The following is a 25,842-nucleotide window of genomic DNA, read 5'->3' on the forward strand; positions in this document are numbered from 1 at the left end:
TGGGTGGATGGGTGGATAGATGGGTGGATGGGTGGGTAGATGGATGGATGGATGGGTGGGTGGGTGGATGGGTGGGTAGGTGGGTGGATGGGTGGGTGGATGGGCGGGTGGGTGGGTGGGTGGGATGGAGGGGTGGGTGGGTGGATATGCACAGAAGAAGGGGTGGACGGTGGACACGTGGGTAGGTAGACGTGCGGACAGGTGGGGGGTGGGTCAGTGAGCGAGAGGGGCGGGTGGGTAAATGCAGTCTGCTCAGCGCAGGGGGGGGCTCCAGGTCACCCCTGCCTGTCCCAGGAGACTCCCGGATGCCCCACGCTAAGGAGGCGGGAACCTGAGCCCCGACTCCGGTGTTGGGGGGTGTTTGAAGAAAGAAACACCTGTGAGGTTCTCTGCCGTCTGACCCACGGTGCCAGACCCTTCTACCCTGGGCATGCTGGGTGGGGGAGGGGTGTTTGGAGGGGGGAAGGGGCCGGAGCAGATGGACACCCCCGCAATGCCCAGCTGTATCCTGGCCACTCTGCTCTTCAGCTCCGAGTCCCTGAGCGAAGTTTTGGACAGAAAGAGGGTGGGAGGGGGAGGGGCCCCCTGACTGTCTCAGAAACGGTCTCCGTGGAGCCCAGCTCCCCACTGCCGTTTCCTCAACGACATCTGCATCTCAGTGGGGTGGCCGCGGCCCCCAGCAGCAGCCCGCCCAGGTGCAACCCCGCCGCCGCCGCCTACGTGGGATAATTGTCCCCGGGGGCTGGCTCGACACCCCGACCTCTGCTCCACGAGTCCTGAGTCGGCCGACGACCTGCCGCCGGGCAGCACACGGCAGCAGTGGCCTCCAGCTGCTCGGTCACGGCCACTGGCGGCCAGCCTCTCCCTCTGGTCCCCGAGCAAGAGCCACACGTGCCGGTCGCCTGGGCTACTGCAGCACGTGGGGCCTGCTGGCCACCTCGCTGCCCGCCCTCGAGCACCTCCTCTAAGTTCACGGTCAGTCTGGGCAGCCGGAGCCGCCAGGGAGCGGGGAGGTCCTCTTGCCCAGCCTCCACGACTTTCTGGCGAGAGGCTGCCCACCTGCCCAGGTGCCTCCCTGCGGTGGCTGGGGGCTCACCCCTCCTCGGACGGCTCTGCTCTGTCCCTGCCCAGCTTCCGCCTCCCGGGCGCCCCTGTCGGCCGAGCTGCCGGCCGTGTCCTCCCTCGCCCTGGTGTACCTGCTCTCACACACCTCATTCGTGAGAGACGGGGGGCGGGGCCGGCGGCACCCGGACCAGGTGTGCCCAGCACGTCCGCTCCCAGGCGCACGCCCCGAAGTGAGCCGGTGTTCACACGCACACTCGTACACGGATGTCTGCCGCAGCGGCACGCCCAGCAGCTCCCGTGCCCACGGAGGGTGATAAACAGACAGAGCGCGCCCATCCACGCGGCGGACAGCCACTCCGCCTGGACGAGGGAGGCCGTGCCGACCCCCCCTCCCGCTGCACGTGGACGGGCCTCGGGGACATGGTGCTGTGTGAACAAGCCCAGACACGGAAGGACAGACCCTGTGTGATGCCACTCGTCCAAGGTCCCTGGAGGAGTCAGAGCCGCAGATGGGGAGAGTGGGGCCGTGGGTGCCCGGGGCGGGGGAGGGGTGGGGAGTGAGCGCGACCCGGGGGTGGGCGCCCGTTCCGGAAGACGGTGGCGGCATACTCAGTGCCACCGCGCTGGGCACGTACAACAAACGGCACGTTTCACGTCACCCGTGTTTTGCCACAAGAAAACATTAGAAACAAAAGGAGTGAAGCCCTCATACCTGCCACAGCAGGGACCGGCCCTGAGAATGTTACTCTAAGCAGGACTCTGTCCGTGGGGACGGTCCAGAGGGCAGACTGGGGGCCACCGGGGCCGGGCGGGGGGGGGGGGGGGGCAGGCAGGGGCCGCTGATGGGCATGGGGTCTCTGTTGGGGACGGCGAAACCACGGGAACAGGCAGAGGCTACGGCAGTCAGTGCGGCTGAACCGTGCACTTGGAGACGGTCATTTCAGGTTACGTGAACTCTGACTCAGTAATACAAGCCAAACCCCGAGGCAGCACCCAGGGGAGGGTGTCCGGACCCTTCTCCAGCCTTGACCCGCTCTGGGGAAGACGGGGTTGGTGGGATGCTCAGACGGGACCCCCCCCCCCCCCCCCCGCCCAGGGCTGGTCCAGCAGGGCGGGGAGCGGAGCCCGCCTGTCCCTCCCTTCCCCGCACAGGCCGCCACCCACTGAGAACCCGCTGTCTGTCTGGTCTTGTCCACGCCCATCCGGCGCCCAAGGTAGGCACCCTGGTGTTTGGGAGTGAGACAAGGGAACAGAGAAACTTTGTGCGTGGGGACGATAAGAGCTGGAGAAGCTCAAGTGGCCGTGGGAATGGTGGCCAGGAACACTGCTTGCTTCCCAGCTGCTCCTGGGGCCACTGCCCCGGAACAGGGCACCATCCCTGCCCGTGGGACTCACGCCCGCCTCCCCGACCCCAGCCTCGGGGTTCTCTGCAGGAACCAGCCGGAACGCAACCCCTCCCGGTGCTCAAAGGCCCCACCTGCCGGTATCCTGCCCGGCAAGGGGATGAGTCACCCTCGTTCACACAAAAGTGTCCACTCAGCGGCGGGGATGACCATGGAAAATGCAGACGAGGTGGAAACCCGGAGCTGTGGCGCCTAAACGTTCCCGGGGGCCACACTGGCCGCCTGGTGCCACCCTTGCTCCCGTGGCCAAGGGCCGCCCTCCGGGACACCCGTACTGCTCCCCGCAACACAGCCGGGCCTTCTCCCCCTGGAAACACGGCTCTTGTACTGCCCCGCAGGGTTGCTCCCACTGGACCCCGACACAGACGCACGGACACCGACCACCCCTCGGGCAGGTCCTCTGGGGAACACGGTGGCCTCCCTCACCCCGGCCCACGATGAGGGGGATTCGGTGGACACACAGGGGGGAACCAGCAAGGGGCCCCGGCGCACCACGCAGGATGGCCTGCGGCCTCGGCGACACCGCGGGGGGCCTGGCAGGGAAGGAGGCGCGTCTTACCTGGAGGCATCGAAGCTGTCGTACGAGCCCACGGTGTAGTGCCGGAAGAGCTTCTTGCTGCGGTCCGCCCGGGTTTCTGCGCAGAGAGGGAGGAGAAGCATCACTTAGAGAAGCCAGGGTCCCCGCACGCCAGCCCCCCGAGAGGCTGGCTGGGCTGCGTGTCGCTTGGACCCAGGCCGTGGGAGACCCACTCTCCTGGGGACAGATCCGGGAGGACGGCGAGAGACCTCGTTCTGGGGTCCACCTTTGCAAAATTCGGGGAACGCCTAGGAACCCCAAGGCTGAGGGGGTTTGGGAGCGCTGTTCCCAAACGGAGGCAGAGCCCTGGGGTCGGCAGCTCGGGGGACGCAGGAGGAAGCGGCCTGCAAAGAAGACGGGACCGCCCAAGCTCCAGGTGGACGGCGTGGCAGCCGCCCGCAGGCGTGCGGGAGCCGCCGGGACCGTTCTCCACGGACGCCACTGAGCCCGGCTGCGCATCAAGGCGCCTGCGGATGACGGCCTTCGGGAAGAAAAATGTGCATTGTTATTTTCCTGATCATGATTGCTTTCTCCTAAAAACAAAAAACCACCACCACCAAACAACCATGATTAACGTTGCTAATTAAGTTCTCTGCTTGCTTCCCTGATTCAGCGGATTTAGACGTAAATTTCCCGGGAAGTGATATGAGCGATGTAATTAGACCTAACGGATAGCTCAGCGCGGCCGGGAACAAACCCCAGACGACACCCGGCGGCGGCGGCAGCGCAGGGTTTACTGTGCAGCTACTTCCCTCCCTGAGCAGAGCCTCCCAGACAACGTCCTCCCGAGCCCTGGGGAAAATGCAGACAAACCAGATGACCGGCCTCGGGGAAACGGCCTCAAGTCTCCCTGAGACTCCCGCACCCGCTCTGCGGCTCAAACCCTTGGCCCCACCTTCCAGGGGGACCGGCCCTGCGGCTGCTTGTATGCCCAGAAGCAGCTAGTTCAGCAAAAAACACATGTTCCCTTTCTAAGCAGAGCGGAGTTGCTTTGGAGGGTTGGGAGGAACAGAGGTCCCACCCACGACTACATTTCCCAGCACCCCTTGCACTCAAGCATGGCCATGTGACTGTTTCCCACCAATGGAGTGTGAGCACATTTCCTGGGAGGGGGCGGGGGTCCCTTCCAAGCTTGGCTTTGATGGAGGCCACTGTGCCCACCCCACCCTGCGTGTCTGCTTCTCCCTGGGCAATGTTGGGGGCCCCACCCCTCGCCAACGCGCACCCACTGGGCCGTCAGACCCCCGGGGAGGGTGCACGTGCCAGTCTGCAGGCGGGCTGCGTCCAGCTCGGGGCCGCCCCTCTGATACCCGCCCCCCTTCAGGCAGCACCCCCCCAGCCCCTGCTCAGGACCCCGGGTGTCCGCCCACCCTGAGGCCTTGGTGTCTCTGCAGGGCATTGCAGCCTCATCTGCACTGACATCTACTGCGTCCTTCCCCTGGGCCACCATGCCTGGCCGTCTGGGCTCCTCCGGCTCCACGACGGAGGTGGGGCGACTGAGCGAGTTTGTGGGTGCTTAACGGTGAGGACCGCCCAGGCCGCCTCACACCTACTCAGCAGCAGGGCCAGGAGCAGCATCTGGGCCAGTGGTGGCCCGCCCGCCCACCCCCATCCCGGCTTAGAACTGCCTGACCACACTGCGGGACCCCGGGGCAGACGGGTCTGAGTCCCTCTGCCCCCTACGGGGCTCCAGGCTGGGGCCTGGCCTGGTTTCTCTCTGTCGGCCCTGCCGTCTAACTCCTGCAGGACGCCTGCCGCACACGCTCGCTGGCCTCATCTACCCGACCCACTGTCCAATCAGCTGACCCAAGCGCACCGCACACGGTCAGCGTGGGCTGCGGGCATGGGGCCCTCGCCCGGCCAGCACAGGGTCACGCCCCGCCCCGTGCTTGGCACCTGCACCGAGCGAGCCCAGATGTGCCGCGTCCTCCTCCTCCCACCGCCTCGCCCCGGCAGCTGTGTCCTGCACGTGTGCACGCTCAGTCGTCGCTGACCAAGCCCGCCTGGCAGCCTGGCCACGTGCCCCATGTGTGGGCACGGGAGGGCAGTCAGAGGGGAGGGGCCCTCCGCTCTCAGAGCCCCTGGGGCCGGGGTGAGGATGGAGCCAGAGACCGCTGACCTCCATGGGCTGGACCGAGGGTCCCGGTGGTCGCCCACCTGCGAGGAGGGAGCACATGGGCCGGGCCGGGCCCACCCTGGGGCACCCGTGTGGGGCCACGCACGTGCCAGGCCCTGGAAGAGTACGTGGGATTGGGAACTCTTTGCGGCGTTAAGCAGAATACCTCGCGAAGCCACGGAAGGGCCCTGGGGACTGGCTGTTCAGGGTTATTATTACTCTTAACTGCTTTTGTCGCCGAAGCCCCGTGTGGCAGCTCTGCGCTGGTTGTCTAGGGAACCGCCGGTGCCGCGAGCTGATTGGTGCAGGTCCTGGCCGGGGTCAGGGGCTCCCGGCTCCGGGAGTAGAGAGAGTGGGCAGGCAACGTGCGTGTGTACAAACGCCCGTTTTCCAGGCACAACAACGTTTCCGGAAGGGGGCCGCTTCTGGGCTCCGCCACTCGGCCAGCGGTGCTCAGCCGGTGGGATGAGACCAGTGAAATTTCACACAGCGGGGGGGAGGGGCGGGTGCCGGCCAGCACGGGGCTCACCGAGTCTGCAACCTGCCTCGGTGGGCATGTAACACAGGGAACTCCCCTCCGAGACCACCACTCTGCGCAAGAGGAAGGGGACCCTTGGGAGGGGTGTTGTCTCCGACTATTCTGCGAAAAACTCCCGCTGCACAGGCCCTCCTTGTCCTCCGGCTTCCAGACGCAGCCACACTTCTGCTCTGGGACAGGGGCTCAGGGACAGGGAGGGGGTCCTGAGAGATGCCACCGCCATCCCCGCCATCATCACCACCACACCCCAGACCCTCATCATCATCACCATCATCACCACCTTCACACCCCAGACCCTCATCATCATCACCATCACCACCATCATCACTACCACACTCCAGACCCTCATCATCATCATAATGAACACCACCACCATCACCACCATCATCACCATCACACCCCCAGACCCTCATCATCATCACCACCATCACCACCTTCACACCCCAGACCCTCATCATCATCACCATCATCACTATCACACCCCAGACCCTCATCATCATCACCATCACCACCATCATCATCATCATCATCCCCAAAGCTCACGTGGCCCACAGGGCACTGTGGCCTCTGACCCTGGACTGTGCACTCCCATAGCCTGGACCGACAGCAGCTGACAGCTGTGTGTTCTGGAACGTTCACCAGGGGTCTCCACCTGCTTTACCTGCAGGAGCTCGGCGCTGTGACTGTCCCCGGATTACAGGGGCAGCTCGCTCGGAGGGGACCAGTGAGTGGTCTGCCTTGGCCCAGCGGGAAGGGGCGGAGCCAGGATCTAGAAAGCCACCTCCCGGGTCAGCTTTCACGCTGGCATCTGGGAGGAGGCACCCTCACGGGCAGCCTGCCCGGAGCCAGGTGGCCTGCACACCCTCGCCGTCGTGTGGCCTGGCTGTCGCCCGGCCCACCGGTGCAATGTGTGTGTGTCACGCCACACCCAGGCTCGGCCCCTGCAGGCTCTCTGAGACAGACCTGCGGTCTCCAACAGGGAGGCGGGGCTGCCGGCTGCCTCCGCTGAGCCCTTGGCAAGGCCCCGGTGCAAGCATGGGTTGCACACAGGAGGCCGTGGACTGGGCAGAGGGGAGGCCGGGGCCAGGCCAGCACGTGTGGGTCAGTGACAGCAAGGGACACCGGCCCCTCACCTGCTGGAACTCCTGCTGCTGCGGCAGCCCCCCAGGGCCCTACCCCCACCGCATAACTGGGCAGGGGGCAGGGCCGGGGTTCCGCCACAGGAGGCCCCTCGCTACAGCCGCTCCACCGAGCCCACCAGCCTGGCAGTGACCGTGCCAGAGGAGCAGCTCCACCGTGCACCTCTGGGCCTGTCCTGCCCTGGCCCAGCGGGATGGAGAAGGCCACGGTGCCACTGTGACAAGTCTCCCAGAATACCTCAGTCCTGCAGGACGGTGGGTAAGGGAGGTTTGCCTTCAAGCCCCTCAGTTCCAGGGCAAAGTCAAGGGCAGACATGGGGGGCTGCTGCCCATCTCCACATCAGGCCAAGAACAGGGGTTCTGTTCTTTGAGGTCACCCACGGCACAGACCTGGAAAACTGGGGCCTTGGGGGACCTGTGGTGACAAGGGACACGGGGCGCACAACCCTCGTTCTGGGGCTGGGGACACACGTATTGGGTGTGTCCCCAGCCGGGGAGCCAGGCGGGCAGCCAGGCGGGGCTCTTACACACCCAGCGGGTCCCGACTTGGACCCTGGGACGCAGCAAACCCTCCGATGTCCCCACAGATGACCTTGGGGCTCATGCCCGACTCTACCATCCACCCTACATGGTCACTTTCTGTCCTCCACACACATTAGAGTGACCCGCTGGACACACTCTTCCCAGTCCCTGTGGAGAAGACATCCCCGGTCTCCTGGGGCCGTGCCGCCCTGTCCTTTGAGGCACCAGCCCTTCCCCTCCCCGCCCCTACCGTTGGGCCCCGGCCGCAGCGGTTGTCATGGGAACCTGGTTGGCCACCCCTCGGAAGCTGGGCATGGGGCCCAGCCTGGACAAGGAGGCCCCAGCCCTGTTCTGGGACTCAGGCCCCTGAGGCCACAGCAGGGGTGGGGTGGAGGGGGGGCCAGGCTGCCTGGCCGTGAGGCACAGGAGGAGAGCAGGGAAGCGGGGGGTGGGGGGAGGGCGGAGCGGGTGGGGAGGGACCCAGTGCCCGCCAGCCCAGTGACAGGGTCAGAGTCCGGCACACGGCCAGCCCAACTCTTCAATCCTACGACCAGACTCGTTTCTGTTTTGGATTAAGACGACGTAGCTTCTGCGGTTTACGGCCGAGAGAGCTCCGGGCAACATGGCAAGGCAGTCACCACCCCCCGTAACGCTGCACCCGGTGGCCAGGAAACGGCCGCCGAGGTGCGGCCCACTCAGTGACTGTGCCGTGCCCGCCCGGTGGGGCAGGGCCTGCTCCCCTCACCACGTGGGGCGTGCGCGCACGAGCCGGCACCCGCCCCCGCACGCACAGCAGCTGTGGCCGGGGCCACTCCAGGCAGCTTCGAGCGGAGGGACCCACGGCCCGCACAGCGCTGGCTGCCCTTCTCCAAGGACGGAGATCTCCGGGTCTCCGTCCTCGGAGGGTCTCTGGGGTCTCTGAGGGGGCACGAGGTCCAGGGACCGGGCTGTGAGCAGCTGATGGCCGTTGCCCCCGCCGCAGAGGGAGGCAGCCCACACGCCTGTGGCCGGTGGGTCCCTGACCTTAGTTTCGGACGCTGAGTTTGAGACATGGCGATTTGCCACTTTCTGGACGATGGAACATTTAATCCCCAAGGAAGACACCCCCTGCTCCCTGGACCCTCCTTTTCTGTCTTTGCCCTGGGGCACGGCATCCAGATGCCTGAGACGGTGGCTGCTTTATTGGTGCGGGTCCCCTGGCGAGCTCCTGGGACCCAGGACGGACGGGGGCTCCGCCAGGAACGAATGCTTGCCGCCATGGAGACGGGGCCGCGCCGGCGCACAGGGCTGTGCCTGCCTCCGTGGACGGGCGCCGGCCGTGCTCGGCCTTCTCGGTCCCGTGCGTGGGCTGGCACGTCCCTGGTCTTTGCAAGCCCGGCTGAGCCGGTGTCTGTCCCCTGCAGCCCAGAGCCCCACCGAGCACAGACAAGAAGACCAGACAGTGTCACGGCCAACGCTGCGTTTGGCCCCCTGTCAGGGAGAAACCCACCACAGACAGCAGAGACATGGCCAGGAAACAAGGCCAGTGCAGTCCAAGGCCCGGCAGCACACGCCTCCCTGGGTGTCAGGGTGGAGGCCGCTCTGCTCACGATGAAGGAGGCGGCCACCGGCCAAGGGAGGGGGCAGCTAGTTACCTGCCCATTTCCTTAATGTGCAGAAGCATCTTGAAGGCAAGAACCAAGCTGTTTGCAAACAGGCCCCCTCCTGGGCCAGGGCCAGGGCCAGGGCCAGGCTCCGTGCTTCCTATAGCAGGTGCCCCCCGTGCCCGGAGGCCAGCAGTCACCATCACTCTAGTCTGAGCCAGGGCCTGGGCCAGGGCCAGGTTCCGTGCTTCCTACAGCAGGTGCCCCCCGTGCCCGGAGGCCAGCAGTCACCATCACTCTAGTCTGAGCGAGCGTCAGCTCATGCCTGGGTCGTGGCAGCAGCCCCCTCCCATGTCCTGCCTCCACACCGGCCCACCCCTCAGCGGTCCACTCTGCGGGGCCATTAGAAGGAGCTTCACACAGTGCGAGTCAGGTGACGCCACCTCGCTGGGTAACCTGTCCCAAGAGTGTCCCAGTGGCAAGGGAGTCACGTCCCAGTGCCCTCCAGTGACGCCGGCCTGACACCAGGGGGCCCTGCCTGCTCTTTGCCCCGACTCCGACCGCTCCGCCCTCCGTGAGGGCTCCACTCCCTCCACATTGGCCTCCTCTTTGTTCCTTGACCATGACCAGCTTGTCTGCAGCCGGGGCCTTTGCACTTGCTAGACTCTCTCTAGAACATGCTTTCTTCAGCCCAAATTCTACTGCACGGCTTGCTCCAGCCCCCGCGACACAGGACGGAGGCAGGCGGAGCCCGCGAACTGTGGGACAGCGGAACAGAGGGATGCAGCCACACGCCCCTGGACCCTTCGCTCCGGTCCACCGCGGGCATTTTCACCTCCTCGGGCTCCGGGAGGACAAAGCACAGAAGCCGGTTGTGTTCCCCCCTGGGGACTGCCCGAGGCCAGGAAGCGGCCCCTCCTGCAAACAGAGGCTCAGTCCCAGTCCCCCCCCCCCCCGGGGGGCGACACAGTGACCTCCTCCCTGCGCCCCTCCCGGCTCCCGCCTCCTCAACCACAGCGCAGAGCGAGGCTCCAAAGTCACCGCCGACAACCCGGCCGGGCACGGCGCCCCGACCTGCGCCTCCCCAGGCCCCGAGCAAGCACAGTCCCTGGTGAGCCCCCCGCTGACTGCCCACCCACAGGCCCTGAGCCAGAAGGGGCTGGTGTCGGAGCTGGGAGCCGCGGCCCCCTTTCACGCTGCACAGAGAACCGTGCCGAGGGACAGGTTTCCACAGAGCTGTGCTCGCCTGTCACTCGAGGACTCAGTTCAATGCCACCGCGAGGGAGGAGAGGGAGAGCCAGGGGAACACAGGAGGGAAGACAGAGAGACACACGCAGAGCCGGGGGGGTGGGGTGGGGGGAGTGGAGTCCCCGGACGCCCCTCCATCACCGTCTGCCCCCTCCCTCCCGTGCCCTCTCTTGACCTTCCTTCTGGGCTCCTAACCCCAAAGAGGCGACGGTTACGGGAGCGGACACGGGCAGGCTGGGGAGCCCCGGCCCTCACCGCGGCAGTGGTTGGTTCAAGATGCCCACGCAGCTCCGTGAGGTGGCGACCTTCCCGCCATGGCACGGGGCCGAGGGCCCCCCCGCTGTGCCACGTGGACAGGCTGCCGGGCTGCACCCCCCTACCCGCTGGGCCTGGCATCCAACCGCGCCTTCCGCACGGGCTCTGAGATCTCCGGCGGGTTTTACACCAGACGCCGCTCGGGCCACACCCCGGGCTGGCGAGCCAAACGCAGGATGGGAGCCGCAGGGAGGAAAGCATTACCGACGGGATGGAGACAGAAATAACTTTTCTTTTTTAAAACCAGAGATGCGGACGGGATCCTTGCACAGGGCAGGGACACACAGCACTCGGGGAGAGGCTGGCCAGGCCGACTGGACACCGGTTTGTGCAGCTGGGTTGGCACAGCCATGGTGGGGGCAGGACCAGGACGGGGTGGGGGCAGAGTGGTGGGCGCGGCTCTTGAGTCACAGCAGAGCTTGGGCCACCGTCCTCTGCCACTGGGGGCGCTGACCCACAGCCAGGAGGTCAAGGTCAGAGATGCGCCCCCCCCCCCGCCCCCCGGAGAAAGTCACGGAGTGGCACAGAACTTATCACTGTGGCCATCACAGCCGGCTTGGGTCCCTCGTTAGTCTGCTACGAATGGGTTATCGGGCAGCGTCCGGGTGCCGGGGGTCGGTGCACGGCCGGAGGGCAGCGGAAAACCAGGATCCTGCTCTCCAGTGGCCCAGACGGGGTTCGCACGGCGCCGACCCCCCGGCAGAGGCGTCTTAGGCTCCCGTGGCAGCTGTAACGAGTTACCCTGACCCAGTGGCCTCCAACGACAGAAACACCCCGCTATTACCGCCCAGCTCTGCCGTAGAAGGCTCACCCGGGGCTCCCAGGGCCGCAGTCGTGGTGGGGTGGGCTGGGGCCCCCGGGGCTCCGGGGAGAATGGTCCCTGGCCGTCTCCGGCTTCCAGAGGGGCCCATGCTCCTCGGCTCCGGGCCCCATCGTTGGTCTGAAGATCCGGCCCCGGCAGGTCAAGCGCTCAAGCCCCGTCACCGATTCTGAACTCCGGCGCCCTTGTCCACGCGAGTGATGGTGGGATGCCACCGGACCCTCCCGGGTGACCCTGGACAAGTCCCTGTCTCAGAGCCAGCTCCTGAGTAGCTCCGGCCCCGTCCATGGCCTCACTGGCCTCTGCTGTGCATCCAACCACACTTGCAGGCCAAGGGACGGGGGGCGGGGTTCCTCCACCACACCACACCACACCCACCCCTGTGTGTGGGCTCACGCGGCGGGGCGAGACTCCCCAGGACCCGGCGTTCAGGGCGGAGACTGCCGCGTGAGAGGGAAGCGGTCTTCTAGGAAATGCACTTCCGGCTCGCAGGTGCGACTCCAACCTCAGTTCAAGTTCAGGGTCTGCCAGACTCAGCCCCTCTGACACGCCGTCTCAGTCTGAGGGGCTCGCTCTGAGCGTGGCAGCCCCGAGTGTGATGCAGCGAGCCCCCTTCCCCGAACAGCCCTGTCCCTGCACAAAGGACAGTCCTTCACCCGGACATCTGCAGGGGCTTGTGCTCTGGGGCCCCACTTTCTTCCCCCGAGGTCGCTGCAGCCGCCTCGATGGCGGCCCACGGCCCCTACAGGCGCCTGAGTCCCTGGTTTCTGTTTGGTCCCAGCGCCCTCCTCCCCAGGGCGTGTCACCTGCTCCGGTCTCCCCTCCTGCCCACTGCTGGAAAAACCAGCGCAGTGCCACACAGCTGGGTGAGGACCCAGCGGCAAGGGGCCAGTGGGCACAGGTGCGTGTTGGCCAGCCGGCGCCAGCCCCACAGCGGCCAGCCCAGCAGCGCCCAAACGCTCTGGCCCCACTCAACAGCCAAGTTCACAGACTTGGACACCACAGGCTGCTTTTCCCCAATGCTGTGGTCCCCATGCATCGGTCTCCCGTCACCAGAACCAAAGGGGACAGCTAGCTGGTCCTCAGCGCTCACCGAGTGCTACTCTAAGTGTGAAACACACGTCGTGACAGCTGTGATGCTCCCAGCAGCCTCACGTGACCAGCAGCCTCACCCTCCCCCGTGCAGGGGAGGAGCCAGAGCCGCGAGGTGGAGTAGCAGCTGGGGTTCCAGCCCACGGGGGCCGGCTCCGGCGCTGGCGGTCCTAACCACCGCCCAGCACTGCCTCTCACACCGCCGTGTGCGAGCACCCTCTTCCTGCTGATGCGCTGGGTGGTGCTGGCTCGCTCCACAGCTACCTCGGGGCATCCGCTCCTTCCTCTCCCACGAGGAGAGACACCAGGTGCCCGGCCTCCCTCCAGGGGTGGCCATGTGACTCGGTTGCAGCCACTGAGGTGGGAGCTGGTGTCTGCTGGGCGGGGCCTCCCCCTGCAAACCGGGCCCCCTGGACCATGTCCTCTTTCCCGTGTGGAATGTGGCGCTGGCCCAGCAGCCGCAAAGCCGCCTCGGGGGGCTGGGGACGTGGGGCAGGGGGAGAGGCAAGGGCCCCACCTGCAAAGCCACATCTCATCGGGTTCAGTCGCCAACGGCCCCACGAGAGAGGTGCCGTCATAGCCCCCACGTCAGAGGGGGAGACGGAGGGCGGAGGGCTCAGACGCCGCGCCCGAGTCAAGCGTGCCGAGTGCAGGAACTGGGTTCTTGGCTGTTCTCGTCACACTCTGCTGTGGCCGCCCAGCGGGCCCGTGGGGCGCGTCTGCCCCACCCGGGGGGACACGGGGCACCCGTGCGGCAGCCCAGAGCCGCCCGCTCCCGGGTGGCAGGACAGCCAAAGCACGGCTCCGTGACTCAAGGTCACCCTGGACTTGAGTGCACCCGGCACGTGGCGCTTGTGAGCGGGCACGCTGTAGAGGAGCAGTGCCCCACAAATAACGCTCTCACAGCGCCGCATGTGAGGTCCCCAGGGGACTCTGAAAAGCCTGGGGTCCCAGGCTCCCCGGTCGGAAACCTCCATCTGAGACGAGCAGGGGCTTGCCCGAGGTCACGTGGTGGGGGCCCGCTGCCCAGCACCCGGCTCCCCACTCCTAACAGCCGCCTGCCCCGTCCCTCAGTGATGCCCGGCCGCCCCGGGCACCGGAGGCGCGTGGTGGGTGGCCCACAGCCCGGGGCCCCCCTCCTCCCCGACGTGCCGCTCTCGGCTGGAGGCGGGAGGGGGGGGGGGCGAGGTGGGGAGTCTGCGGCGGCGGGGCTCATTAGCTCCGGTCCTGGCCCCGTTTCCCAGTCCCCACCCTCCCAAACTGGGCCAGGAAATAAAGCCGCTGGCTGTCAATGAGTCGGCTCCTACTCTACAGCAATTAGAATGCTTTTTCAAAAAAAAAAAAAAAAAAAAAAACAGCCCCAGCGGCTCGGTGGAGCCTTTCTGCCGATCTGCGGTGCCAGGCGGCAGCTGGAGTAAGAACCAGGGAGTGCGCAGCCGGTGCCTGCGGCGCACGTGGCGGCTGAGCTGGCAGGGGCGTCCATGCTCGGACGTCCCGGAACTGTCTCTCCTCCTGTGCCACCACCATCGAGCAGGGACACTGAGCGGCCGGGGCAGCCGGGGAAGCCGACACACAAGGATCTCGAAAAGACCTCCCTGACCCCGACCCACGCCTCTGCCTCCCCAGCACGCTGCTTCCAGCCCCTTCCTGCCCCGCCCACACCCACGGCCCAACCCCGCGGGTCGCCCGGTCTCGGCCCATGTCCCCTCCGGCCGGGTTCCCCGGCCAGAGCGCCTCACACGGAGCCAACGGCAATCAGAGCCCGGGTGGCGGTACAGCGGCCCCCAGCACCTCTCCTCTGTCTTTAGGGAGCCCCCGCCCGACAGGCAGGCATCCCCCCTCCCGCAGACGGCCCCCCAAGGTGAAGAGCGACGCCCAAGGGCACGCCACCCCGAGCGGCGGAGCTGGATCTCCGCCCGGGAATGAACCGAGGGCGGGAGCACTCTTTTTAGTGTTCGAGGATCTTTTTCGGGACGCTGGCAGCTGCGGCTTGGGAAATAGGACACACGGGGAGAGAGGGGGACTTGTTGAGCTCAAGGACGCCGCCCCGACCGCGTGGGGGGGGGGGGTGAGGCAGCGAGCCTCTCGGGAGTCCAGCCTCCCTCTCGTCTGGGGCTGACACCGCGGCGCGGGATCGGGGGTGCCTCCTCGAGGACCAGGGTGGGCTGGGGCGGGGGGGCTCAGGCAGATCCCGGGGGCACTAACAGATCCCGTAAGAACCCACACGGCGATGACCTTGCTTACAATGGCGGCCGACCGCCCAGGACACCCACTCCCTGTCACCCAGCCCTGGTGTGCACCTGCAGGGGGGCAGGCTCCGGCCCCCCAGAAGGGTGCCACACGTCACTGACAGGCATGAGGGGTGGCAGGTGGGCGAGGACCAGTGGGGGGAAACTGGGTCACCGGAGTCTCAATTCACAGCCCAGTTTCTCACGGCGCACGGCCCAGCGACACCTGGGAGGGCTCTCCTCTACCCGGGTCACCGGCCCCGGGCCCCCAGCCCCAGCCACCCCGGCGTCTCCTGCTCTGTCTGAGCCCTGGGGAGAGGCCGGCCACGTCCCACCACAGACGGTGGATAAAGCACCTGAAAACACACGTGGTGCTTCCCCGGCTCCATCACTGTGATGCCCAGGGGTGCACGGCCCCTTGGATTTAAAAGAGCTCCGAGCCGAAGACCAGACCGGCCATGCTTCCTTTGCAGGAGGGTGGTGGGCCGGACCCGGTAGGGAGCAGCCGGCCCTGCTCCAGTTTGGGAGACTTTCCGGTTTGCCAGGCAGGACAGCCCGGAGAAGGCACATCCTCAAGTCACAGCAACTCAGAAAGCGCTGGCCCCCACCCCAGCCCACCCCACGCCCCCGTCGGCCCCTTCCAGTGCAACAGCAGTGCTTACTAGGAACAGATGCTCGAGGTGGTCTTAGAAACCCACCGGCCGCTCAAAGGGACTCTCCACGCCACAGAGAGGCCCCTGGGGCCCCAGGGGAACCGAGACGCCGGGTCCGGCAGGCTCAGGCGCCGCCTCGGCCGCAGGGAGCCCGGCAGGCAGACGACAGCCTTCCACGCTGGGGCACACAGCCAGCGCTGCAGCGGCTCCCGAGCGCACCGGGGGGCACCGGGCGATCGCCTGCACGGCCAGCCGCCGTCTCGCCCCGCGCTGCCGCCAGTCCCCGCGCGCTCCTACGAACAAAGGCTCCGCACGCCCGCCCGCCCGCCCGCCCGCCGCAGGTGCAGGCTCGCCAGGGGGCCGCGTACCTCCGAAATGAACTTTCTTCTTGAACCGCGACTGCTCGGCCATCGTCTGCAGCCTGGGCGTGACCATCTCAGTCGGGCTGAGCCTGCCGCGCGTCCAGGTCCACGCGGAGGCCGTGGCCGGGCGAACGCCTCATCTAGTGTTGTCCGCCTGCCGGTGCCGGCGCAACAAAGTTGCAGCCCTGCGGGCCGGGGTCGCAGAGCCAGAGGGGGGGCGGGGAGGAGCAGACGAGGAAGGCGAGGTGCTTCCGCAGGGCCGTCCACCGGCAGCTCCCAGAGGCGACTTTTGGAGACCGCACGCCGGGATCGGCGGAAAATTCGGGGCTTCGACTCAAGTTGTAAGCTCCAGATTGGAGCCCGTATCCTTCCCACTGTACCAGGGACCGTTTTTTTTTTTTTTTTCTTTCCTAGCGCCGTTTCCATGGCGATGCATCAGTCACTAGTCTAAATAAGTACGGGTGAAGGACGCCTGAGAAACCAGCGCAATTATGCACTCGCGGGGAGTGGAGAATGATTCAACCCGGCTGCGAGCATGGGCCCGAGGCGGCGCCGGGGGGGCTGCGGGCACCCTCGTCCCGGGAGGGGCTTTCTCATTGGGGGACCCTCGGTGTTTCTCGATCAAGGCCATTTCTGAGCCCCGCGCCGTGGACCGGACAGCCAAGTCCATTCCGGCCGCCCCTCCCCCCCGGCCGCCCCCCCCCCCCCCCCCCCCAGCCAGCACCACAGGAAGGGGCTGTGCCTCAAGCCCACCAGTCCCGGCCGCAGGTGCCTTCTGCCGGACCGCGTGTCCCCCTGGCAGAGGGCCAGGAGGCTTGGGACTTCAGGGGGCATGGGGAATGTGGGGGAAAACCCAGGGCCCCTCCGTTGGCTCCATGGACCACCAGCAATGGGTGTCTGCAGCTGGAGTGGGGCTAGGGCTCGGTCTGGGGTGGAGGGCCGAGCCGGCCTCCTTCCAAACGGGGTCATCGCTCCTCTGCTTTCGAAGCCCCCCACCCCCACACTCAGTCCCCAGCGCAGAAGGGACCTACTGGCAGGGCAGGGGCTCTCCCCCCTTTTTGTCCTTCTCCATCACTTTCCTAAGTGGCTGCCGGGAGCTCGGCGTGTGCCCTCAGACCAGACCCCTCGCCCTTCGGGGCTTGCGGCTGGAACCGGGGCAGGAAGGTAGAGGTGCTCCGTGAGTGCTGCCTGCGCCCCGGGTCCCTTCCGTCAAACGGGGCGACAGTGAATCACCGGACAAGTGGGGTGGGAGGGGGGTGCCCGGCATGCGGTGCCCTCAGAAGGAGGAGGAAGCCCCGTTGTCCCCACGGTTGCTGCTGATGTCCTGGCTGCCTGTCCGCTCGTGCTCTAGGGCTCCAGCAATGTCGCAGGTGAGGGAGGGGTACGGGCGTGGCTCGGTCCGCAACTCAGCCTTCCGTCCCTGCTGACCTGCCCACCTCAGCATAAACACCCCGTGAAGGTCTGAAGATGAGAAAACTGGGCCCAGAGACGTTCAACGACTCACCCAGGGCCACACAGCCAAGTAAACGTGGACCCAGGCCTGTCTGCCGGCCGCCTCGAACCCTGGGGCCACAGGCACGGCACTCAGCGGGCGCGAGCAGGGGTCTCTGGTGGGAGTCCTGGCAGATCCCGGACCGTCCCCAATCCTGCCCGTGAGCACAGTAGTGGTGGGGACAGGCCCTCGGGCCTCGGTGAGCCCCTTCCTCCCACCTGCGGCCTGGCTGACCCCTGAGCAAGTCAGGGGTCACCAAAACAGCCCGGGGCCGGGCACACCGGAGCCCCGGGGGCCGCTGCCACGGCTCTGGGGAGAGGTTTCCGTGGGAGGCACAGCAGAGAGACAGGAGGCAAAAATAGTGCGCACGGCACAGCGCCCCAGCTGCGCCCAGCCCCCAGCCCCACGCTGCCCGGGGCGCTGCGGAGCCGGGTGTCCCCGGAGCACCCGCATCTCCCGGAGGGCGCGGGGCTCCAGGCTGCACACGAGGGCGGCATTTCCACTGTCCTCCACGTCGCCGCACCCACGTGGCAGGCTAGGGAAGCCGGCCGCAGGTGAATGCCAAGGTGAGAGCTGGCCCTCCTGACCTGTGACCTCGGCGGGTTTCTCGCCATTCCTGGGGTTCAGCTTCGCCGTCAAGGAAACGGGCACTCGAGAACACACCCTCTCAGTGGGGTGGGGGGGGGAGCTGGCTGCCCGAGACCACGAGAAGGTGGAAGGCAGCTCCCCGCAGGCGGGGGACCAGGGGGACCCCGGACCTGCCCCTGGCAGGCACCCCACACCTGCCGAACGCACAGACACTCACTGCATCACCCAGAAACCACCGTGCAAGCACCACGCGCAGAGCTCGGGGCCATGGACGGGTCTGTCTGAAAGTGGGTGTGTCCCCCGGTGTCACACACAGGGACACTCGTCTCTCTGTCTCTCTGTCCTCACTCCGGAGACAGCAAAGAACTGGTGCCCTGTCCCAGGGTCAGGTGTGCACCCTCCCCCATGGCCACGGGTGGCGGGACAGGGGAACGTCGCCGAAACTCCTCGGTGCCACGCTGCGGATCCATCTGTGGATCTCGCCCCTCTCCGACCCCGTTAGGGCCTTTGCTGGCCTGTCTTCTTCTCCGATCTCTCACCCCCCCCCCACCCCCAGATTCTTCTGTGGAAGCGTTTGGAGGCGGGGCCTCTGGGAGGAGGGGTCAGATGAGGTCGAGGGGCGGGGTCCCGGGGGGGTGTGGATCAGGGCCCTGGCAGAGGAGGAGGGAGCGGAGCGTGGCAGATCCCCCCCCACCCCCTGCCCACGCGGGACCCACGGAAACTGCGGTCAGAGTGCACACGCCGGAGCCACCAAGTCCGCGGTAAGACTGTCCCTGGTTCTCTTTAGACTCCTGAGATGGGGCCCTCCTGCGCCGTGACGGTGGGCCCTGAGCACCCCGGGGACGGACACAGGACGCGGGGCCGCCTCATGGCTCAGGCCTCGGCCCCGTCACTGCCCAAATGGGGGAAAAACCCAGATTCACGTCAAACCCTGGACGGCGCGTCAAGGGGCGTGTCCTGAGCCCCCTCAACGCACCTGCCCGGTGAGGGAAGAGCCACGTCCGTCGGAGAGGTTTTGGGGGGCGGGGGGTACACACTGTGTTCATGACAGTATGAATTTCCCAAGAACTGCCTCTGGCTGCCGGAGAACCCCAAGATAGGGTCTTCGCTGGGCTGTCCCCCTCTCCCACCTCTCACCTGTCATCTTTTTGGGACTGTCAGGGCACCCCCAACTGGGGACCTGGCCCGCAACCCAGGGGTGTGCCCTGACTGGGAATCGAACCGGCGACCCTTGGGTTCGCAGGCCAGCGCTCACTCCACTGAGTCTACTGAGCCACACCAGCCAGGGCAGCATCTGGAGGGCTTTTAAACCTCTTTCTCCACCCCACCCCTGTACGCAGAGGAGGCGAGAGGCCCGGGCTTCCTCCGAGAGGTCGGGGGCCGCCCTGCCCAGAGTGACCCGGGGACACACGCCTCTCTCCAGGGGACACACGGGCTGAGGCAGCAGCAAACGCCTGTCGGGGGAGGCGGCCTGTGCGTCTGTGCCCATGGACCCCGCAGGGCACGTGGGAGGAAAAGCCTTGACGACATTGCAACCCCAAACCCCGGTCCGGCGGGAGAGGGGAACCGCAGGGAGCTGAACGCACCCGCGTGCCACGGGCCGTCTCAGATGAGACAAACGCAAAAACGTTCACGTCTTCGGAAAACGGCATGCCCAAGCCCGACGCTTTGGGGGAAGAGTCCCTTCGCGCCGACACCGCCGTGAGCCTGCCGTCAGCCCGAATCCCACGGGCAGAGACGAGTGCCCGGGCGCGTACGGGAGGGAGCGGCTCTTTTCCCCGCGTGGAGTTTCAGGGAGTAAATGTTTCCCTACAAGATCCGTAAATGCCACTGACACCCCGAGCCCGCCACATTTAACTTATTTGCAGCTGGTTCTGTGTCATATTCAAAGTGAATCACTTTGCAGCATTTGGGGGACTATTAAAAGCTGCGTGCGGCAGGAGGAATCTCACGGGTAGCGGGGCGGGGAGGCAGAGGGCGGGGGCTTGTCGGCGCGCGGGGGCCCGGACCCAGGGCCTGATGCCCGCAGGGGCTCCTCTGACTGGGGGCAGCGTGCACACAACCTGGCCGGCCGAGGGCCACCGTCCAGGGGGGCGTGTGGGGAGGACAGGTGTGACTACGGTGGCAGAGACGCATCACATCACGGTGACCTGAGCACGGTCACTGGGTCCAGGCCTGCTTTCCGCCAGCGCGCAGGGCGGGCGCTCTGTGTGTTTATTTCCTGTCGCCGAGGTCACCAGTGCCTCCTGCAGGCAGCCGGGAGGAGACGCACCGTGAAGGGAATGACCCCTGTGACTCGAGGGGAAGAACGGGGCGCCCCTGTCCCCCCGCTGCTGCGTCTGCCCCCATCCGCACAGGCTCCCAGGTGGGCCCCTCAGACGGTCCGAGCGGCGTCCCTGGGGCCGTGTGCCCTCGTGGGCGTGGGAGGTCCCATGGCCGTGGCCTGGCGGGGCATTGCTCAGCCCGGTCAGTCCTGCCCCCAGGGCTGTGCTGTATGTCATTCAGGCACATGGAGGGCTTCCCTTTTTATTTGCTAAAAGATTTTACGTATTTATCTTTAGAGAGGGGGGAAGAGAGGGAGAAAGAGAGGGAGAGAAACATCAGCGTGTGGCTGCCTTTCGTGCACCCCCAACTGGGGACCTGGCCTGCAACCCAGGGGTGTGCCCTGACTGGGAATCGAACTGGCGACCCTTTGGTTTGCAGGCTGGTGCACTGAGTCCACTGAGCCACACCAGCCAGGGCAGCATCTGGAGGGCTTTTAAACCTCTTTCTCCACCCCACCCCTGTACGCAGGGTGCCCAGACCCTAACTCAGAAAGCAGCCTGCAGCAGGCGCTCACCACTCACCTCCTGTCAGCACCCCAAGGGGCCTGGACACCCTGGGGTGGGGGTGGGGGACCCGCGATGTCTCAGAGGCAGTGCCAGCAGAGGCCTGGCCGCTGGACGGCCCAGACACCTGCGGTCAAACGGTGCTGCGGCCGTCCACCAGGGAGTCCCGCGTGCCCAGCTCCGGGCGTGGGCCCGACATGCAGACTCACCGTCCCAGGGCAGCTCCCAACTGGCTGAGGAGGTAGAAGAAGTGAGGTGCCCCTGGGACGAGGACTTAAGGGGGAATAAGCCGGCGAGCACCAGCAGGCCGGGGCAGGTGCCTGGCCCTGGGGTGCTGACCGGTGAAACGTCGGGTCAGTGACACCGTGCCCGGCCTGAGTCCCGGCCTGAAGAGGGCTGCATGCTCCTCCTCGCCGATCACGGCCCAGCTGCCCTGTCAGCCCGCAGGGGCCAGCCTGCCGGACGCCGTGATGGGCGAGCCCAGACGCCCCACCCACCTTGCTGGCTGAGAAGGGAACCGGCGACCCTCTGGTTCGCAGGCTGGCGCTCAGTCCACTGAGTCCACCAGCCGGGGTGGTGTGGAGTCCACTGAGGACCCATAACTCAGCTGCCACTAGAGACGCCAGGCGGACCCCAGCCAAGGACGGCAGAACCTCCCAGCAGAGCCCAGCCCCGGCTGCGGGCTTCCGCAACCCTGAAATAAACGGCTACTGTTTCAAGTTGCCACATTTCCTGGCGGTTCTGCTGCAACTGTTAGCGTGACTCGGGGCAACTGTTTCACCACCTGTAAAATATCCATACAATGGAGAGGGCAAGTGTCAGCCCGTCATGGAGCACTTGGGAGAGCCACAGTGGGTAGCCCTGTAAAAATGTATCGAGAATGCAAAGTGCGAGCGCGAGAAGTGTGGCAACGGGGGCGGGGGCGGGAGGCTGGCCGAGGCTTCACGGATGAGCTGCTCCGTTCAGCATCTTTTCCCAGAGTGGCAGAGCCCCTGCTGGGCCTGCTGCAGGGAGGCTGAGGGCCCGCTGACTTCTGCGTCGTCTCCAAGGCGTTCTCGTTGCCAAGGCACCGGGTCGCCTGCTTGAGGACACAGGAAGCAGCCGGGAAGGGCAGCAAGCCTCCTGAGGGCTGGAGGCGGAGACGAGGGGTGGGCTGCTGCCTCTTGGGGCAGGTTCACGGTCACCTCCTGGTTGCGCCCTGGGGCCAGGCCCACCCTCTTGACGACCTGCTTCCTCCCCTGTACGCTACACGCCGCCCTGCCGGCTCAGCAGCCCAAAGGGGCAGGCGGGCGGTGGCAGTGAGACGGCCCGGGCCAGGGACCGCCCTGAGTCACGGGTCCAGACAACCGAGCGCCGAGGGCCCGGGAAGGTCAGCTGTGCCTGGCCCCCCCACTGCGCCCCCCCTCCCCGGGCCTGCCAGGGGGGGCCGTGGGCAGTTCTGCGTTTCTGGGCATGTGCGCTCTTGTTCCCTCGCATGAACAAAGGACGCCTACAGAGGACCGGGGTGCCCGTGGAGGGGAGGCAGAGAGGCCTTCTGACAGTGTCACCGGTTGCCATGCTCCCGAAGTCACTGAAGGGCCGGACAAAGGCAGGGGCGGGCGGGCTGGCTGTTCGCGCCGGAGGCCGCTGCGTCGGGAGAACAAACGAGACACGGGCACTCGGCACCGAGGCAGGCACCGGCAGGTGTGTGTGGAGTGGCACTTCCGGCCTGCTCCCTGTTGACCATCACCATGGAGACCGGGCGTCCCCAGACCGACTGGTGACGGACACGGGAAGATGCTCTTGGTCTGGCACCCAGCGGATGCCTGGGGTGCTCCGCCCGCTCGCCGGGGAGCCGGGAAGCGGGGCACAGCCGCAGGGGCGCAGAGGGGGCCTGGCCGCACCCACAGACGCCTCGCACAGCCTGGCCTGGCCTGGCACTGGGGGGAGGGGGACGCCCCTCCTTCTCCACAGGCGAGCAACCAACCATGGCGAGTCCCTCGGGTGCAAGGCGTCCCTCCCTGCTGGCTCTTTCACTCCAGACAGCGTGGCAGCCAACCCCTTGCCCTTCCTCTGCTCAGACCTGGGACACGTGGTCGGTGAAAGGAGGGTGGATTCTAGGGCTCCAAGGAACCCGAGACAAGAACCGAGGCTTCGGCCGTCTGGGGGCGAGGGGGCGGGGTCTCCACCCTGAAGGGCTGAGAGAGTAGACGCTACTCAGCCCGCACGTCTGCCCGGAAACACGCAGGGCGGGCGCCGGGGGCGCCCACACGCTGCTCAGGCTCCCTCTGAACAAGAGTGGCCGACACCGTTAAGTACCCGCTCGAGAGGCCCCACACCACCGCTGGTCATGTGAGGGTCCACCGGGGCCTTGGGAAGCTGACCCCGGGGGTGGGAGAGGGTCAGCGTGCTGGACCGTAAAGAGGGGTCAAGGGCTGCTACCCGGGGCCATGAGGATGAGCCCCACCGGGACACCGCGGGAGAGGTGACCTCACCGATGACCTCCCGGCAGCGAGTGGGCCCAAGTGCACGAGAAGCCCAGAGACGCAGGGGCAGGGAGCAGGTGGGCGGTTCCAGGGACGGAGGGCGGGGCACAGGGAGTGCCTGTTGGTGGGGGCGGGGCTTCCTTTGGGGACAGCGAGAAGACTGGGAACGAGAGAGGGGTGGCAGCCGGCCCGGGAACGCCCTAGATGCCCTGGCTGTGCGCTTTCGGGTTCCACCCAATAGGGAGTGTGAAACAAGGCATGTGGTGCGTGGGCCAGGGGACCCGGTGCCGGCCCCGCCCGCCGTGCCCAGGCCTGCCACTCGGAGCCCGCCGCCCCGTGGCGTGACTTCTGGTCTGTCATGGCACCACCCCGTGCAGACGTGGGGGCCGCACTGACAAGCGGGTGTGACTGCACGTGGCGCCACCACGACGTGGAGTGGTCCTGTGAACACTCCGTGTGGCACAAGGCCCCGGACCTGGGCCACCGGCAGGGAGGCTGCTCCAAGGACGTGGACGCTGAGGGCACAGTGCACACCTGTCGTCGACAGACCCTCCGTCGCACGGTGGTCCCTTCCTCACACACTGCCCCCACCGCCCAGCCCTGGGCCTCACGGTGAGGACAGCCCGCCACGCCCCCCATCCCTGCAGACGGCTTCCTTCCCGCTCACCTCCGGGCCACGGCTGCAGCGGCGGGGCCACCCGCTCCCCTGGCTCAAGACACACGTCCTCGTCCCCACGTCCAGGCTCACACGCCCCATTTCAGCAGCGCCCCCACCCCCACCCCCCCGCCTTCAGAGGACGGCCCCTGCTCCCCGCCCCACCTCTGCCCTGGACCCTCGCTCCTCTGGGCGCTCACTGGGGTGAAGCTCACGTGCAGACTCGACGTTTCAAAGAGCGCCGCTTAGGACTGTTTGGTGCCTTAGCAGCAGCCGTGCACAACCACCGCCTGTCGCGTTCCAGAACGTTTCCATCTCTCCCGAAGGAGACCCCGGACCCCTGTTCACGTGTGGAAGCCCCGCCCCCCAAGTGACCATAACGGGAAGTGGACACCAGAGCTGGCAGAGGTGGCCTTGGCCGGACAGGGAGGAGGTGGCGGCTGACCGGTCCCCAGGAGGCCGGGCCCCACCAGGGAGTGAATTTGCCGACACCCAGACCTCGGCCTTCAGCCTCCGGCACCGTGAGAGCCAGGAGCGGCTGTCGAAGCCCCGGCGTGTGGTGGCTCCCTACGGCCGCCCCACCAGCTGGCTTTGGCCAAGGCCATCCCGGGTCGCCCTCAGCACCGGCAACGGTTCCCCTGCCTTCTGCCTCTGGACATGCCCCCCTCTGAGCGTGTCACATGAACCATCCACCAGGCTGCCGCCTCCCGGTCCCGGCTCCTGCCTCCCGGTCCCGGCTCCTGCCGCTCAGCCTGACGTTCCGAAGGCTCCTCCACGCCGGGGTGCGTGTCGGGGCTTCGTGCCTGTTCACGGCTGCGTAACAGCACCCGCTGGCCACAGAGACCGGTGGGCCCGCACCTGTCTGCACACCTGCCTGCTTCTCGTTTTTTCTGGGACCTCTTCTCTCCTGCACCTTCAACACGAGACGTCCTGCAGCTCTCCACAAGGCACCCCGGGGTGACCACGCTGCAGGGGCGATGGGTCCTTGTGCCGCCTCTGCTGACCCCGTCCCACTCCCTCCTGGACACGCCCACCGGCGCTTGTCCTGGGCGCCCCAGAGCTGCCCCTGGACGGCCTGATGTGATGCCTCACCTCGCTTCTCTGCTCAAACCCTCGGAACGAAGCCCGGAGGCCTCCCGGGGCCACCGGCCTCCCGGACCCCCGCCCCCGTGCTCCCCGCCCCACCACGCTGCAGCCACGACGTGCTCCGTGCGGGTCCTGGAACGCAAGCCCATCCCCACCACAGGGCCTTGGCACCTGCTGCTCCGGCCCGGACTGCCCTGCCCTGTGTCCGCACGCCTCCCCCTCCCCTTCCTCTGAGTGAGCTGCCCTGCTACAGAGCGCTGCCTGCTCCCGGCATCTGCAGCGCGCCCTGCCCCGCCAGCGCTCCCTCCCCGACACACTGCCCACCCGCCCGGCACGGCCGGTGTCCCGGACGCGGGCGGGGACGCCCCCTGTGCCGCCGTGACCCGGCTCCCGGGACAGCGTCCAACAGACACACAGCATGTCCGTGCCCAACGAGTGAACCCGAGCGGCTCATGCGTGTCAGACGCTGTAGACGGAGGGATGGCCGAGCCACGAGGAGGGCACAGGGCGGAGCACACTGTCGCAGAGCGGGATTGGGGCAGCAGGGGGACGTGCCAGGCACTGGGGAGCGCAGGGTGGGGGCAGGGAGCAGGGGCTCTCTTGGCCGGGCCTTGCGGGCTGAATAGGAGTTGGGCAGATGAGCAGGGGGGACGGGCGTCATGGGCCAGGGGACAGCACCAGCAGAAGCCCTGGGGTGGGGGCGGGGGCGAGAGGCCATGAGCTGAGGGCTGGTGCTGCTGATGGTTCCTGGGGACCACAAATGCTCGCCTTGGAGAAGTCACTGGGTGCTCACTCAGGTGCTGGGAGGAGGGGGCAATGGCTGTCTTCATTTTAAGGTGATTTGAGAGCATCCGACCCCTTCCAGAAGCGTCACAAACACGTGAGGCAGAGCTACGGCGGGAACCCGGGGTCTGACCTCAGCCGCCCTGGGCTCCTGGGGAGTGGCGGGTGTGTGGGGGCCTGGGCGGGTCTGCAAACTGGGGCTGCCACCGGCACTGTCAACGGAGTTCCCCGGGTGCAGCCAGCCCCACTCACCCGGACACACTCGGGGGCTGTGTGTGCCGAGT

At 67.0% G+C, this 25,842-nt stretch overlaps 1 protein-coding gene across 3 annotated transcripts in view; it reads right to left on the reverse strand.

Annotated features, from left to right (window-relative positions):
• Window positions 1–25,842, reverse strand: part of SHANK2 (SH3 and multiple ankyrin repeat domains 2) — a 293,436-nt gene that overhangs the window by 128,952 nt on the left and 138,642 nt on the right. For all 3 annotated transcript variants that reach the window (XM_036029823.1, XM_028503888.2, XM_036029824.1), the window contains one exon: window positions 3,028–3,103. In XM_036029823.1, the coding sequence (XP_035885716.1) occupies window positions 3,028–3,103 (76 nt within the window). The remainder of the gene's footprint in view (window positions 1–3,027; window positions 3,104–25,842) is intronic.

This window comes from Phyllostomus discolor, chromosome 6 (genome assembly GCF_004126475.2).
Source record: "Phyllostomus discolor isolate MPI-MPIP mPhyDis1 chromosome 6, mPhyDis1.pri.v3, whole genome shotgun sequence".
Classification (NCBI taxonomy): Eukaryota; Metazoa; Chordata; class Mammalia; order Chiroptera; family Phyllostomidae; genus Phyllostomus; species Phyllostomus discolor.